This window comes from Phyllostomus hastatus, unplaced genomic scaffold (assembly GCF_019186645.2).
Source record: "Phyllostomus hastatus isolate PE091 unplaced genomic scaffold, TTU_PhHast_1.1 phas_contig_159, whole genome shotgun sequence".
Classification (NCBI taxonomy): domain Eukaryota; kingdom Metazoa; phylum Chordata; class Mammalia; order Chiroptera; family Phyllostomidae; genus Phyllostomus; species Phyllostomus hastatus.
Window position 1 is genome coordinate 2,113,721 of NW_025333640.1, and position 17,547 is coordinate 2,131,267.

The window sequence follows — 17,547 nt, forward strand, 5'->3', positions numbered from 1 at the left end:
TTGGGCTACGGTGGTTTCTCCAGTATAAAATCACCTTTTTCTCGTAATTAATAAGTATCTTGGGGGGAGAAAATTCTTTGACACTATGCAAATATCCTGTTTCTAACCATACCTTTTCCATCACCAATTTTTAGCATCCATTAATGGATGGATTTTGCCTGCAAGGATTACGAGGTGTTTGCCCAATGGTCTATCTTTCATTTCCCTCATACTGTCTACACTTAACTTGAATTTTAGTGGCGATCTTTTATTACCCTCATTCCTTGTACATTTACTAACTGTAAGAGCTAAACGGTCAGTCACATAGTGAGGGACAGCAGAACCAAGAATACCCACCCTACGGACACTCCGTGGACTTCCAAACCCCGCCCCAACATGGTGGGGCGGGGCGGGGCGGGCCTGGTCACGTGGTCCCCCAGCGCTGACGTGGCCTTCCGGGGATGCCCAACGTGTCCCTCGTAGCGCTCCGTCCGCTGTTTGCCTCGGGTACCCGATCCCAAGATGGCGGCGCCCAGCGGAAGGAGGGACGGTGGCGGAGGTGCTAGCTTGTGGTCCACGCTGCTTCTGGCGGCTGTGGTGCTGAGGCCAGCAGAAGCGGTGTCCGAGCCCACAACGGTGGCATTTGACGTGCGGCCCGGCGGCGTCGTGCACACCTTCTCCCAGAACGTGGGCCCTGGGGTAACTGACGCGGCTGATCTGGAGGCTTGAGCAAAATGCCCTCGGGGACGGGGCCAGTGGAGGGGTTGCTGCCAGAGGAGGAGGGGGCTCCGACATCGGGAGGGGGGCCTGAGGATGGGTGCCGACTCGGAGGCTGGCAACTTTGAGAGAACTGGGTCACTAGCCTCAGTCCCTGTCTCCTCACATGCCCAGCGTGCCCAAGCAGCCCTATCCCCCAGACCCAGGCGAGTTTCCAGCCATTGGAGGGCAGAGCCGACACAGGTGGGGAGAGGGGAGTTGGGGCCTGACGGCTTCGCGCCTCCAGGTCCTGCAGAAGAAGGCTGATCCTGTTGCAGCTGTGACGAGGGAGGAAGTAGACAGACATTGTTCCTTCTATTGCACAAGTTCCGCGTCTATTTCACTGTAGTGTGAGGCCGGGCCTTTCTTTGCCTAGGCAGCAGGCGTACGTCTACCCCAGCCTTGTCCTCGACTTGTTGGAGAAGTTGCTGCCTCTTCCATTTTCCTTTTTCATTGTCGCTATTTATGAGTATTAACTTAACAGCTGGGTATTGTCCTGAATTCTTTATACGTTACACCTATTTTGCAGATGAGGGAATAGAGACTCAGAAAGGCTTGCACCTGCCCAAGAGCCACAGCAGCACAGAATTGGGCCCCCAGGCTTTTCTCCTTGATGTCCCTGTCTCCTGGAGGGGTGGGTGCTAGATGGGGTCTGACCTCCTTCCTGTTCTTTATTCCTCAGAAGCTACATGGGTTGTTTGTCCTGACTCAGGAGCTCACCAGTAGGGAGGCAGGCAGGGGAATTCTAGGTTGTCAGTCACTGGGAGGCCTCATGGGAACGCTTCCAGGGACATCTGCCAGAGGTATCTTCCTCCTTCCCCTTTAGTGCAGATGTTCAAAAGCAGGATCTTCTTGATTCTGGTTCTCAGAAAGACATCCTGAGACCCTGCACCTTAGGCCCTAAGGATTATTACCTCCTACTAAGCCCTTCCCCCCCCCATTTCATTTTCTAGGACAAATATACCTGTGTATTCACCTATGCTTCTCAAGGAGGGACCAATGAGGTGAGTTCAAAATTCCATGTAATTTAGTATGACAGTATCTGCTGTCATACAGAGATGCTCCCCAGGGACAGTGTGGGGAGTTATGCTTGGGTTAACTTACACTCATTGAATTATCCTCCCTTAACCAATGAAAGTGAGAGTGCTTAAGGTAAATAGTGAGGGTGTGTTCCACTCAATTTCATAAAGTGAACAAATGTCTGAACAGAAGAAGGGACGTGAAATGTGAATCTGCTATTCCCATGATCCTCTATTAGAGGTGTTGTATTTGTTTTCTGTGCTGCTGAACAAACGTAGCAGCTTAAAACAGCACCCATTTATCATCTCTCAGTTCTGGAGGTCAGAAGTCCTGGCAGCTCAGGTGGATGCTTCATAAGCCAAAATCAAAATCAAGTTGTTGGCCAAGATGGGCTCCCGTCAGTTTGTCAGCAGAATTCAATTCCTTATGGTATAGGACTGAGGTCCCCATTTCCTTGCTGGAGGTTTTGCCCAGCTGGTTGCAGAAGAGGAAGTTAGAGAGATTTCAAGCACCAGAACGGTGCATTGCACCTTTGCCTGATTTGAGGGGACCACGTGACTAGAAGTGTAGGTGACCTTTAGGTGGTGAGAGCGGCCCCTGCTGGCATCAAGGAAACAAGGGCATCGGTCCTACAACCACAGAGACCAGATTCTGCCACCACCCCTAGAGTGGGAAGAAGTCCCCAACTCCAGTGGGAACACAGTCTGACCAACACCTTGATTTTACTTGTGAGACAGCAAAGGACCCAGCCCCGCCATGCCCTGCCCAGGCTTTTTTCCCCCAGCTACCCCATCCCTTCCCCTTTGGTAGCCATCAGCTCATTCTCTGCATCCGTAGGTCTGTTTCTGTTTTGTTTTATATATGCATTTGGTTTGTTCATTAGTGTCCACATATAATTGAAACTGTATGATATTTGTCTTTCTCTTTCGGGCTTATTTCACTTACTGTAATTACACTCTAGGTACGTCTGTGTTGTTGAGAGTGGCAAGATTTCATTCCTCTGAAGTGCTGAATACTGTATTTTGCTGAATATAGCGTACTCCCATGTATAATGCGCACTCATGTTTGTGACCTAAACTTTCAGGAAAAAAATTTTTTTTAAAATTAAATTATTTATTTACCTATTTTTAGAAACAATACTATTGTATTCCAGGATATTATTTTGCATATGAATATCATTATTGTTTTCTAGAGTTACACTTTTAATGTAAAAAATATTATTTATTGATTTTTTTTAGACGGGGGGGAAAGGAGGAGAAAGAGTGGGAGAGAAACATCGATTGGTTGCTTCTTGGATGTCACCAACTGGGGACCTGACCCAGTTGCATGTGCTCTGATTGGGAATCGAACTGGTGACCTTTCGGTTTGCAGGTTGATGCTCATTGCACTGAGCCACACCAGCCAGGGCCCATCACCACTTATTTATTTATTTTTTAAAAGTTTTATTTATTTATTTTTAGGCAGAGGAGAAGGGCGAGAGAAAGAGAGGGAGAGAAACATCAGTGTGTGGTTTCCTCTTGTGCACCAGGTCCTACTGCGGACCTGGCCTGCAACCCAGTCATGTGCCCTGACTGGAAATCGAACCAGTGACCTTTTGGTTCACAGGCCGGTGCTCAATCCACCGAACCACACCAGCCAGGGCCCATCACCACTTATTAAATAGATTGTCATTACTCCATTGTATGTTCTTGCCTCCTTTGTTGTAGATTAATGGACTGTTTAGGCATGGGTTTATTTCTGGGCTGTTCTGTTCCATTGACCTGTGTGTCTTTTTTTGTGTCAGTACCATGTTGATTTTTTTTTAAGATTTGTTTTTATTTATTTTCAAAATGGGAATGGAAGAGAGAGAGGGAAACATCAGTGTGTGGTTGCCTCTCATGCATCCCCTACTGGGGACCCCACCCTCAACCCAGGCATGTGCCCTAGACCAGAAATGGAACAGGTGACCCCCTGGTTCTCAGGCTGGTGCTCAGTCTACTGAGCCACACCAACCAGGGCTGTTGTTTTAATTTTTATAGCTTTGCAATATAATTTGAAATCAGGGAGCGTGATACCTCCAACTTTGTTCTTTCTCAGGATTGCTTTGGCTATTTGTGGTCTTTTGTGGTTCCATATCAATTTTAGGATTATTTGTTGTAGTTGTGAGATGAATGTTACTCGTATTTTGATGGGGATTGCATTGAGTCTGTAGATTGCTTTGAGTAGTATGGACATTTTAATGCTATTACTCCTTTCAATCCATGAGCACAGTATATGCTTCCATTTAATCTGGATCTTCTTTAGTTTCTTTCCTCGATGTCTTTTAATTTTTGGAGTATAGGTCTTTACTGTCTTGGGTATTTATTCCTAGGTATTTTATTCTTTTTGATGCAACTGTGATTGGGATTGTTTTCCTAATTTCTCCTTCTGATTATTTGTTATTAGTGTCTAGGAACACAGTGGATTTCTGTATATTCATTTTGTTCCCTGTTACTTTACTGAATTATTAAGTCATTTTTGGTTGATTCTTTAATGTTTTCTATATACAATATAGAAACATCTGCAAACAGCTACAGTTTCACTTCTTCCTATCCAGTCTGGATGCCTTGTTTTCCCCAGCTGACTGCGGTGGCTCGGACTCCCAGACTGTGTTGAATAGTAGTGGTGAGAGTGGGCACCCTTGCCTGGCTCCTCCCCTTAGCGGAGGCGCTTTCCGCTCTTCACCACTGAGCGTGACGTTAGCCGTGGGCTTGCCACATGTGGCCCCTATCATGTGGAGGCATATTTCTTCTGTACCCACTTTGTTGAGAGTTTTCATCATAAATGGATGTTGAATTTTGTCAAATGCTTTTTCTGCATCTACTGAAATAATTATATGATTTTTATCCTTGGTTTTGCTGATGTGATAACTCTATTAATTGTTACGTAGATTTTTAACCAGCCTTGCATCCCTGGTATAAATCTAACTTGATCGAGGTGCATAATCCTTTTAATGTACTGTTGAAATCAGCTTGCTGGTGTTTTGTTGAGAGTTTTGGCTTCTATGCTCTTCAGGGATACTGGTCTGTGATTTATTATTTTTTTTTGTAGTGTCCTTGTCAGGTTTCATATCATGGTGTTGCTGGGCTTTTAAACTGAGTTTGGAAGCACTCCTTCCTCTTCAGTTTTTTTTAATAGTTTGAGAAACATAAGTACTAAATTTTCTTTAACTGTTTGGAAGAATTCACTTGTGAAACTGTCTCTGGTCCTGAGCTTTTGTCTGTTGGGAGTTTTTTGATTACTGCTTCAGTTTCATTGCTAGTAATTGGTCTGTTCAGATTCTCTGTTCTTCCTGGTTAGTCGTAGAAAGTTGTATGTTTCTAAAAACTTACCATTCTATATTATTCAAGCTTTGGCATATAAGTATTTATAGTATTCTTTCATGATTGTTTGTATTTCTGTGGTGTCGGTTTTAACCTCTCCTCTTTCATTTCTGATTTTATTTATTTGTGTTCTGTTTTTTTCTTAGTCTTGCCTAAAGACTTGTCTATTATTCTTTCAAAGAACCAGCTCAGATCATTGATGTGAGAGAGAAACATTGATCAGTTACCTCTTCTAAACGCCCCAACCGGGCGGGACCCAACCTGCAGCCCAGGCATGTGCCCTGACCGACAGTCCAACTGGCCAACTGAGCCGCACTGGTCGGGGCCTGTCCTCAGTTCTTAAAATTATTTTTTTTATTTTGCTATTCAGCTTGTGTGATTTCCAATATTCTGTCTTCCATGTTACTAATTTGTTTCTCTGTGTTAACTAATCTGATGTTGGTTCCTTCTGACATGTTCTTCATCTCAGTCATTGTGTTCTCCGTCTCCGATGGGCGCTTTACCACGTCGTCTGTCTCTGTTGAAGTGCTCTCCGAATTCCTCTGCACTGCTCTCAAGCTTGTTGAGTGTTATGATTGATAATTTATATATATACATTCGAGTAACTTAATTCTTTTAATTGATTGCTTTTAGGGGAGGGAGGGTGGAGAGAGAGAGAAACATCAGTTTGTTGTCCCACTTGCTGATCCCTCGCTGGGTGCCTCCTGTGTGTGTTGTGACTGAAGGCGCACCTGCAGCCTGGCGTTATCAGGCTGTCGTTAGGTTTTTCTCTCCATGTCGTTAGGTTTTTCTGGTTTTTGTTTGTTGTGTCCTTCGGGGCATATCCCTTTGGCTGCCCACTTTGTTTGACTCTCTGTGTTTGTTCCTGTGAGGTGGATGGAGTAGCTCTCTCCCAGTCCTGAAAAAGCGGTCCCTGTGTAAGCCGTGTGTTGGGTGCCCTCGGCAGGTGGTTGTTGGGGCTGGTGCGTGTGGTGCCTGGTGTGTCACCTGGCCTGTAGCAGTGGCTTCTGGGTGGGGCGGGCTGGTGTGGGTGGGACCGCTGGCCGTGTGCTTTGCGTGCCCTCTTGCTTTGTCTGTTGGCTGAGTAGGGTCCTCGCAAGGCTGCCCTGTGTGTTTGTCTCAGTGCTCTACCAGCTCCGCCCTTTGTCCTTGTGGGGCGGCCTGGTGTGCGTGCGCAGCCACATGTGAGCGCACTGACTCAGCAGTGCCCCACTCGATCTCAGTGGGGCAGCCCTGTGTGTGGGTACTACAGCATTTTGCTAATTCCCCATTTTCATCGGGTGGAGAAGCCCCCTGTGAACACATGGTAGCAATTCACTGTCTCTGCACTCTCTCTGGACAGGGCAGCCCTGTAGGCAGGTACTGCAACTTTTGCTCATTCTTCCCAGGTGGGGCCTCCACATACACACAGCAGCCCCATGGATGTGCGAAGCAGCACCCTGCTGCACCGCAGCATGGATCTCAGGGCGGAGGCGGAGGGGGGGGCCCTTGTACACATGCTGTGGCATCCTCCTGTTCCTGCTGGTCATAGCTGGAACTGGCTGAGGACCTGCAGCAGTGCTCTGCAGTGTAACTGAAGAACCTGGATGGAGCTCTCGCTCTCTCTGCACAAGTGGGGGAAACCTAAGCGAGGGTGCTCCCTGGTCCCTGTGACCCTGGGTTCCTCAGCCCGAAGGCAGCTCTCTCATCCTTCTCTCTGGTTCCTCGCACTCTTCGTGCAGAAGCTGTTTACTTGGCTCACAGTTGTCTCTCAGAAGGACGTGCTCTAAATATTTCTTCTGTTCTTGGGAGCGGGGAGCGCAGTGTCCACCTCCAGCACCATCCTGGACTGCCTTTGGATTGCACAGTGTAACGGGGTGAATTGTACAGTGTGTGTAAACCGGTGATGGGCTCCTGCATCTGTGCAGCAGGCGAAAGGCTCTAAATGCCCATTCGCTTCTGTGGTAATCAATGTAAAAACGGCCTTGTTTCCATAATGAAAAAGCTGCGGTGCTGTACCAGTAGTGGGAGCCCATCATTACTCCTGGGAGGGGACTGTACACTGCTTTTACCAACAGACTGTGAAGGTGCCTGAGGCAGCCCCGAGGTCACAGTGGGTTTCCCACTTCCATTGGGCCGTTTCTCAGAGGCCATGGAAATTAGAATATACTAGTAGTGGTGTGTTTTGGAACTAGTTTAAAATGTTAATTTTAAACAAGCTAATATGTATACATTGTTGATAAAGAAGAACCTATAAAAGGTGATGGGCCTTGTACTTCTCCTGCCCTCGTCCGGCCGGTAACCATGGTTACTAAAAATGTTGTGTCTTTTCCGAGGACGACTTCATGCTCTGCAGGCAGGCAGGAATGCACTGTCTTCCCTTTTCTGTTTGTTTTTATTTTTCTTAACAGACATTATTTTTTAGAGCAGTTTTAGGTTCACAGCCAAATTGAGCAGAAAGCGTAGAAATTCTGATAAACCCCCTTGCCCCTCCCCACCTGCACAAGCTGCCCACTGTCAACATCCCCCCCAGAGGGGACATTTCTTACAGTCAGTGACCAACACTGACGCATCATTGTGGCCCCAAGTTCATACATTAGGGTTCTCTTGTGTGCACTTATTTTGTGGGTCCGGTGAAACGTAAAATGGCATGTACCCACAACTGTAGTTTTCCACAGAGTAGTTTCACTGGCGCTGGCAGAGTGTAGCGGCCCCTGGGGGCTGCAGCCCAGAGGCCCAGGAAAGGGCCGCTCACCGTGCAGAACTGGAAGGAAACCTGAGGCTCTCAGAGCTGGGCCGCACATGTCCGCCTGCGTGTCCCGGGCTGACCCGCGTCTCTCTCCTTTCCCTAGAAGTGGCAGATGAGTCTGGGGACCAGCGAAGACCACCAGCACTTCACTTGCACCATCTGGAGGTGAGCGGTGGGTCCCAGCAGGGGGTCTCCTGGGAGCAGTTGCCTTGGCTCAGGCCGCTGGGGGTGAGTGCACGGCTGCTCTGGGGGGCGAAAAGAGGGGGCCAGACAGACCAGAGCATGCTGTGGCCCTGGAGGGGCACACAGAGGGCATGCCACATCGTGCTGGGGGTTGGCGAGGGCCAGAGGGCTCCCTGGGGAGCACGGGACACTGAGGCCTAGAGGGGCTATGGGGCTTGGGGGGTGCAGTCCAGGCAGTGGCCAGGAGGCCAGGGAGGGGGCCAGGCCCCCCAGATGCTCGCCTGCGACTGTCACCCTCAGTCACATTCACAGTTCATGGGCTCAGCCTCCCCACCAGGGACTGATGCCCTGTTTACCCTTCGAGTAACCCTGCTGCCAGAACCCCGCCTGATGGGGGAACGGTGAGCCCAGGCAGGGGCGAAGGCGAGGGAGTGTGGCCCTGGGCAGGGAGGAGGGTGGTGGGGCTGCATGGAATCATGTCCCCTCTCCCCGGGCTTCTCTGCCCAGAGTGTGTCACCCCAGACAGAGCTGGTTTCTTGAGCGTTTATTGGGTGCCCGACAGGAAAAGTCCGAGCTGTGGCCCCACCCTTGGGGGACCAGGGTCCACCCAGGAGGCAGACCCAAAGTTGGACACAGTGGGAGAGCAGGCACTCGACACTAATTAAAGGACACAACGCATTTTTTTTAACATGTTGGGGTGACATTGGTTCATAAAATCACAGTTTCAGGCGTACAGTGAGGACATGGCGTCTTTCAGTCCTGCCTGCAGGCCCGCCCACAGTCTCCCACGCAGGGCTGCACAAACTGCAGTGTCCACTGGGTGCTGTTGGGGGGTTCCTGCCCTTCTGCTCGACTTGCCCAGGGTCAAGGGGCCCCGCTCTTCCCCGGGCCAGACCCTGCCTGCGTCACTTCCCCTGACCTCAGAGAGAAGCGTCACAAAGGAAGGAGCCCGGGGTGCTGGCTACAGGGAAGGCTCGTCACGGGGCTGCATTCTGCAGTGTGCAGGGCACCGCCTCTCACGGGGCTGTGAACACCAGCCCTCCGGGGGCACAGACCCCAGCCAGCCACGCAGGCCCAAGTACTCACTCATCCCCAGACACCAGCTCAGCCACGGTCCAGCTTTCAGATGCCCACCCACCCTCTGTCCACGCAGAGGCTTAGAGAATCTGGGAGGCTGTCTGGATGCCACGCCCCCACCCCACAGCCTCCTCCCTGGCCTCCTTGCTGCCTTTTCTATGCCCACCCCCACTGCTGTCTGCTTTCCACACGTGGCTCATTGGAGCTTTTCCTACTGCAGACTTCATTGTACCCATGCTGTCACCAGTCCTCCTCGTTAGGCTCCTCTCTCTGCCCTGGCCATATTGACCTCATGTCCCGTAAGCGTCCTCACTCGCACCTGTGAGGGAGCTTTGCAGCCACCATTTCTGCGGCCTGGCCAGCCCGCCCCCTCCCCTTCCTAGTTAACTCCTGTACTTCTCAGCATTTGGCATGTTGCTGTGGCCCCACTGCGATACCTAGATGTCACTGGCACTCAATGAAAAGCATTCAGTGGACGAGCATGAGGGTCCCTGCCCTAGAAAGGCTTCCCCCAAGAAGGGGAAAGAGGCTTGTGAGTAAAAGCCAGAAGACTCTGGCAAGGGAAAGGGGCGATGATGTCGAGGGCCCTGCAGTGCTTCCCAGAGTCAGCAGTGCCTGGAAACACCTGGCCCTGGACGGACCCCTGACCCCACCTTCTCTGCAGGCCCCAGGGCAAGTCCTACCTGTACTTCACACAGTTCAAGGCGGAGGTGCGCGGTGCCGAGATTGAGTACGGCATGGCTTACGTGAGTATCAGGCCTGCACATCGGGGTGGCTGCCTGGGTGTCCCCCTGCGGACAGCGCCTTTCAGACCCCAGCAGGGACAGGCAAGATGAGAGGGCCAGACCCTGCCTGTGCCCCCTGTCCTGCAAGTGCAGGGAAGGACACAGGATATTGCAGACCCCGGGTCTGGAGGTGCAGGGGGAGAGGCAGTGGCGGTGCCCAGAGGGACCTGCTGACCCCTAGAAACCTGGAAGGTAGGCAGAGCAGGGAGTGGACGCCCTGACGTCCTCTCCTGCTGTCTATCAGTCTCCTGCCAGTGCTCCTGTTGGAATACCAGCAGGAACCTAGAGGGCACAGAGACCTGGATGCTTGGCTCTGGGGCAGGAACAAGGGCAGCAAGGGTGGCAGTGGCCCCGGAGGGGCAGGCGGTGTGGCTCGCTGGTTTATGTGTGGAGGTCCACATCCCTTGGCCCCAGGGGCCTGCGGTTCGCAGCGCACACAGCACCTTCTGCTGCACTCGGATCCCTGCAGCCCCGCCAGAGGCCGGCCACTCTGCGGAGCCTGCCGTTTCCGCCTTGGGGCCAGAAAGTTTGGGAACCACTGTCAGGCCAGGTTCAACGAAGAAACAGAACCAGTAGGAGAAAGGCATTCAGAGACTTACTGCCAGGAATTGGCTTCTGTCCCAGCGGATTGGCCAGGCAGCTCCGGAGTCCACAGGCCAGGCAGGCTGGCAGGTGGGGCCGGTGCTCGGGCACGAGCTGTCCCCGCCGCCCCGGGGCGGTGGGGCGGGGGGGAGGGGGCTGTCTTCAGGGAAGCCACAGCTCTGCCACGGCTCTGCTCCGAAGGCCCTTCCCAGTGGTTGAGTCAGGCCCAGCCAGGCTGTCGAGGAGAAGAATCAGCTCAGGAGGTATTTTTATCACTCGCACAGGAAACCTTCACGGCAGCTCCTGGTGAGAGGCTCGTTGCATAACGGGACGTGGCTACTGCCAGTGACACATCAGCCTGACTGTCACCGCTTTGAACCAGTTACTCTCCAGGGTCCATTCTCACTTTAAAACTATTATTTTAGCTGATGTGAGAGAGACATGATTCTGGTTTTTAAAAATTACATTCGTGAGGCTGTTGTGCTTGTCCCATTTCCATAAATTAAAGAAAAAACTGAGTCAGGTACCTTCTTCCTGGGATCTGCAGTGAAGGCAGGAGCTTTCAAGCCAGTGGCCGCTCTCTTAAGTGGGGTCCAGAGCCACCCCTGGGTCCCCTTGCATGCTCAGACTGGCGTCACCCAGCTTTCCAGCAAAAGTGCAAGGCTCTACTCTGCCTTTCGGGAAAGCAAATCAAATCCTGTTCATTCTTGATTAGCAGAGTTTCCACTTTTTCACTTGCAGTCTAAAGCTGCGTTTGAAAGAGAGAGTGACGTTCCCCTGAAAAACGAAGAATTTGAAGTGACCAAAACAGCAGGTGGGTAACGACAGACTGTGGCCATGGACGCTGACACCAGGGGGAGGTGGGTGGGGGGCAGCAGAAGGCCGCAGGGCTGGGCGGAGCGGGGACCGCTACGGCGCGCCGGGGGGGGGGGGCCTGGGCCAGGCACCTGCGCGCGGTTCCTGGAACGAGCTCCATGGCGAATGTTTTCGGTCCGGTGGGCAGATGGCCCCTGTTGACACTGTTCTGCCCACCCCCATCAAAGGCCATCCCCACTGCAGCAAGTGGGTGTGGCTGTGTTCTAACAAAATGTGAATACTTGACGAACTTAGAAATGTGAATGTCATGTCACTTTCCCGTATCACAAAATACCATTTTCTTTATATTTTTGTTAAAGCTATTTAAAAATGTAAAAAATATCCTTAGCTCGGGTGGCGGGCCACATGGTGCTAACCCCCCGCTAGACAGCTGAGAACATAAGAACGTCCTCATGCTCCGTGGGCGGGCTGTGACCTCCACACAGCCTGACTGTCCTGGTCACAGAGCCCAGGCACAGCTCCAAGACTGGGACCTTCTGAGTTCCTGAGAGCCCCTGGCCCAGTCCTCTGCGCTACATTCAGCCACGAAGGGCAGGTGCTGGACAGGAAGAGGTGGGGAGATCCAGAGGTGGGGCCTAGGGTTGCAGAGCAAGGGTGGACAGGCAAGTGGGCAGGATGATGGACTTGGGAGCCAGCCAAGTAGGAGAGGGGAAGCCCCAAGGGTCCTGAGTTTCAGGAAAAGATGAGAAGGAACCCGTGTGGCTGTGGACATCACCGGGCATGAAGCCCTGGGGAGGAGGAGGTGGCATGGGCAGGGTCTATAGGGAGAAGGGAGGTCTGGGTAGAGCCCCACCTGCAGGTCCTTGAGGGAAGGGGACCATTCAGAGTAGAGGTCAAGGACGGAGGGTGTTGGGTTGTGGGCAGACGCCGAGCCCCAGGGCGCATAGGACAAGGCGCACAGGGAGTCAGGGTCTGGCCGGGTGTGGCAGATGGTGTTTGCCGATGCCCTGATGCTGCTGTGAAAGCATCGTGGGGTTCTCAGCAAGCTTGCCGGTGTTGATGGAGGCCAGCCCCAACCTCCACTCGTCCTCAGTGTGCCCGAGATGACCACGGTTCGGCCCACCGGGGGCTTCCCCGTGCACGCCCACTGCCCTCGGGACAGGGTGGCCAACCTCTTCACCCTTCTCCTGTCGCTCACCCATAGGACTTTTGGGGCTGGGTCCTTGCTACATGCGGTCCACTTTGGGGACTGCTCGCTTGCTCTGCCAGACCCCACCGGGCCTCACACTGGCCCAGCAGCACCTGTGGAGTCTCGAGGGCCCTTCCATGAGTTTCTTCTTTTGCAGTGTCCCACAGGCCCGGGGCGTTCAAGGCCGAGCTATCCAAGCTGGTGATCGTGGCCAAGGCGTCCCGCAGTGAGCTGTGACCAGCAGCCCCCCGGAGGGCAGCTTTCCCTCATCTCTACTAAAGGAGCCATGCCCTGTGAGGGCCAGCGCATTACTGGTCTCCTAGAGGACACTGAGGGATTTCTGCCCTGGCGATGTTGCCCTGCCTGGAGGGGCTCACAGGGTGATGAGGCCCTGGGACAGAGTCTGGGGCCAGGAGGTGTTGGGCCTGGGCCCCGCCCCCAGCCCCCAGCCCCCTCCACCCACCCTTGCTCCTCTGAACTCCGCAGAATGCGGGTTCCAGCCCGCTGCTGGTTGTGACAGGAGAGACATCAGCACAAGGGGGTGGGGGGTGGGGGGTCGCAGCGTTTCTGAAGCCCGTGTCTCCCCTTGGGCACAGGCCAGGCTCCGGACTTTCAAGGAAGAATGGTCCCACTGCCCTCTGACCCCTAGCTGACTGTTTTCTCAGTTTCCCCAGGAGACAACCTTTCAGACTAACTGGGAAGAAATGAAATGTTTTGTATTTAAATAAATAAATTGAAAAGGAACCACATAGACCAGGCATCTGGTGCCGGTGCCTGCCTGGCTGGGCCCAGGGACTACAGCGGGGTCTGGCTGCCCCTGCTTCTCGGGTGGAAGCAGGCAGGCTGTGTCCCCCAGGACCTGCGGAATCTTTAGGCACAACTTTTCTGCAGGTACAAAAGCAGCAGGTCCTGTGGCTGGCGGCCGGGAGCCAGTCCCTGTGGCCGGGCACTGCGACTCCCTGAACGCGCGGGCAGACCCTGCCACACCCAGCACATCCCACTGACACTGGTGGAGGGTGAGTGCCCTGGGGCAGGCTACTTCTGACCCCGCTGACTGGTGGCTTAGTTGTTAAAAGCCAGGTTGCAGTATGGTGATTTAAAGAAACAAGAAAACAAAAAACACCCACAAGCAAACAAAAATGAATGAAACCCAAAAAACGCCCCAGCCACTCAGAGGGGCCTTGCCCTCCAGCAGTGTGGGGGCTGGGAGTCCGATCCCTGGCTGCGTCTTCAAGAGCAAACAAGGGGGAAATACTGTGTGGCTGTGAAGCGGGGCCCTTCCTAATTGAAATCGCCATGTTGGATCCATGGGGCTCTCTCTACCTTTCACTCACCTTGTGCCAACCTGAGGGCCACTGGGTTCCTGCCGGGTCTCACATCTGCAGGGAGAAGGGGGAGGCTCTCACCTGCCTGCACCCTCAGTGGGTCCCGCAGTCAGGCCGGTTTAGACCGAGGTGCGTGAGCGTGAAGAATAACTGTTCTCAGAACAGGTAACCGTTGAAGAGGGACCTTGGGCCCCAAAGATGTTCAGGGGGCAGGCCCAGCCAGCCTTAGCTTCTAAGCCATGTGTTCTGCCACCTCATGAGAGACGTTCTGCAGGCTGTACACAGGGAAGGTCACTCCACTAAGAAGGTCCGGCCTCAAGGTCTGGTGAGCACAGCCAACTGCAGGACCCTGGAGATGATTGCCCAGGACCTCCTGCCACACCGGGCAGTGAGACCCTGAGCCCTGAGGTGTCAGCAGAAGGGAAGGGGACTCTTCCACAGTCAGCCCAGAGTCACTGCTGCCAAATCCCTGGGTGTCACCAGGGATGCAGAACAGTGGATGTGGCATGCCAGGATGCAGGAGGGCGTCCCTGGACAAAAGGAGCTCCTTCTGCCCCCATGTGGCACATGTGTGTGTCTTTATGTAGCTCTCAGGTACCTTAAAGAAGAGAGCCACCCCGACGCCAGCACCTTCTCATGAGGAGAAGCGGAACTAACGCTGTCTGGCCTGCAGAAGCCAAGCTCTGCCACTGCACTAGACTGTCATCACAACGCCCAGTACAACAGATGTCAAACCTCAGCAGGGGCCACAGGTGTGTGACATTCACCTGCAACCTCCATTTAAAAGGTAAAACCTGGTGTACCTTCTGATCAAGATGGCAGAATAGAACACTACTCACCTCCTCCCACGACCATAAGCAAATTACAACTAAATTCCAGGAGAACTGTTCTTGAGAACCACTCCCTATTACTAAGGACATGAAACCATGTTGAGACTCGTAGGAAGGACAGACATGAGGAATGGGCGAGTCCCACATTCCGTGTGGCAATTAAGAATTAGAAGGACAGCTCCACCACAGAGGACTCCCCTGAGGAGCAGGGGTCACAGCCTTCAGTCAGGCAGGCGGGCACCAGTGTTTTCTGCCTGGCTGTGCCAACCAGCCAGGATTGCCTCCGGGACAGACAAGGGGCTGCCAAAGACTAAGCGCTGTTTTTTTTAATCCTCACTGGATGATGTGCCATTGACTTTCAGAGACGGGAGGGGAGAGGCAGAGAAGGAGAGAAACATAGATCAGCTGCCTCTCACAGGTTCCCCGGTCAGGCCAGAACCTGCAACCCAGACATGTGTCCTGACTGGGTATTGAACCCGTGACCTTCAGTTTATCGGATGATGCTCCAAGCAAGTGAGCCACACTGGCTAGGGCTGAGGTGCTTTTCCTTTTGTTTTCTTTCTTTTCTTTTTTGGAAGGATTTATTTTATTCATTTGTTTCCAGAGAGAGAGGGGATTGGTTCAGAGGCTGGCACTCAGTCCACTGAGCCACACCAGCCAGGACTCAGGTGCTTTTCTTAAAGGGTTTGAAAACAGGCTCACTCGCTCACAAACTCACTAAGGTCCAGCGCAGGGGCAGCTGTTCCAAAAGCACCAGGGACACACGGAAAATAACTAAATTGACTAATTTTGTCAAGGCTACAGGGGCAGGGAGTGGGACAACTCTGGAGATGGAAGTTCTGGCGGACACCAGTACTCCTTTGTTGAGCCCTGGCCGACCCCAGCCCCACTGGCTGGCTCAGGAAGCAGCAAATCTGTGCTCTTCATTCACCGGGCTAACACCATTCGTGCCACCTTGGGGATGCTCTGAGACCCCGCCCCACCCCACTCGCTCACCCAGCCTGAGCTGCTCCCAGCGGCTTTTCCACACAAGCAAGCAGCCGACCTCGGCTCACACTGTGCATTCCCCCCCACGTTCACAAACCTCACATCAGAGGTGGCTGTCCTAGGTTTGTGGTACGGACCTCTCAAAGTTCCACAAATCCCAGATGAACTCAAAGTTTAACTCTCATCAGGTGGCCCCAAGCTTGGCATAAGTGGCAGCCATTCTTGACTTGGAAATAGCTTCAACTAAGCAGTCACAAACTGGACATGAGTGGCAGCTGGCCTGGGCTTGCATTGTAGTGCCCCCCAGAGGACCCCAAGCCTGGTACCAAAGGCAACCAACCACAGAACACTATAGCTCCCACCAAGGGGCCCCAAGGCCTGATGCAAGTTGCCACTGAACTTGGCCTGTGCTGGAGCCCCTCCCAAGAGGCTCCAGATCGAACATACCCAGTGCCTGGCTTCACCAGACCCCTGCTAAAGTGACTCCTGTCCCATGGAGTCATCCCTCACACGACAACTCACTGTATTGTGACCAGCTTTCACAGTGTGTCAGCCTGAAGGTCAAGGTCAAACTCCCCGCCCTCCCATCCCCCCACTGACTGCAGCAGCAGTCAAGGCCAGCTACAACAGGAGGGCAACTCAGCCCACACGGACACGCCCAGGGCATTCAGCTCAGGTGAGCAAGGACACTACTGGGCCCCACCGGACAGCTACTAGGTAAGGCCACTGTCAAGAACAGGAGATGTAGCAGATCTACGCAATATACAGAAACAATCAAAGGAAGGCAGCCAAATTGAGAAGACAAACATCCCAAACGAAGAACAGGATAAAACTCCAGAAAAAGAACTACATGAAGCCCTGACCAGTGTGGCTCACTCAGCTGGTTTGGTGAATTCCCACAAAGTGAAAGGTTGTTGGTTCAATTCCTGGTCAGGACACCCACCTGGATTTCAGGTTCAGTCCCTAACCAGGTCGTATACAAGAGGCAGCCGATCAATGTTTCCCTCTCACACCAATGTTTCTCTCCCTTTCTCTCCCCTTCCCCTATAAATATAAATAAAGTCTTTTTTAAAAAGGGAATTAAGTGAAATGGAGACAAACACCTAGCTGGTGTGGCTCATTGCCAGCCTGCAAACCAAAGGGTCACCGGTTTGATTCCCAGTCAGGGCACATGGCTGGGTTGCAGGCCAGGTCCCCAGTAGGACATGTGTGAGAGACGACGACACATTGATGTTTCTGTCCCTCTTTTTTCCCTTCCTGTCTTTCTAAAAATAAATAAAATATAAAAAAGAAAAAGAAATGGAGACAACCTGTCAGATTCAGAGTTTAAAACACTTGTGTAAGGATGCTCAGCGAACTTAGGGGAATAGGTGAACTCAGAACTTCGACAAAGAATTGGTAAACATTAAAAGGGGTTGAAAACAAAAAATGAACCAATGAGAATGAAGAATGCAATAACTGAAATGAATACCTAGAGGGAATCAATAGCAGATTAGATGAGACATAAGGTCAGATCAGCAATTTGTAAGATAAACTAGGAGAAAATACCCAACTGGAACAGAAAAAAAAAAATTTAAATGAGGGTAGTTTAAGAGGCCTCTAGGACCGCACCAGGCACACCAACATCTGCAGCACAGGGGACCAGAAGGAGGGACGGGGGTACTGAAAATCTGTGAGGGGAAACCCCGTACCCCGGGGAAGGAAGCAGACGTACAATTCCAGGAAGCACAGAGTTGCGAACAAAGGCCCACACAAAGACACAGCCTAATTGAAATGCCAAAGGTTGAAGACAAAGAATTTTAAGAGCAGTCAGTTACCTATGTGGGAGTCTCATAAGGCTCTCAGCTGATTGTTCCACAGCAACTTTGCAGGCCAGAAGGGGCTGGCACAAAATAGTCATCGTGATGAAGAGCAAGGACCTGTAACCAAGCTTACTCTACCCAGCAAAG

General features: G+C 52.3%; 1 protein-coding gene across 1 annotated transcript; it reads left to right on the plus strand.

Annotated features, from left to right (window-relative positions):
* Nucleotides 1–457: 457 nt before the first annotated feature.
* MYDGF (myeloid derived growth factor) lies at nucleotides 458–13,205 on the plus strand. Its single transcript, XM_045831865.1, has 6 exons — nucleotides 458–678; nucleotides 1,689–1,739; nucleotides 7,928–7,989; nucleotides 9,749–9,830; nucleotides 11,193–11,265; nucleotides 12,614–13,205. Exons 1-6 carry the CDS (start codon nucleotides 502–504, stop codon nucleotides 12,691–12,693), a joined length of 525 nt encoding a protein of 174 aa, XP_045687821.1. The 5' UTR covers nucleotides 458–501; the 3' UTR covers nucleotides 12,694–13,205.
* The last annotated feature ends 4,342 nt before the right edge of the window (nucleotides 13,206–17,547 follow it).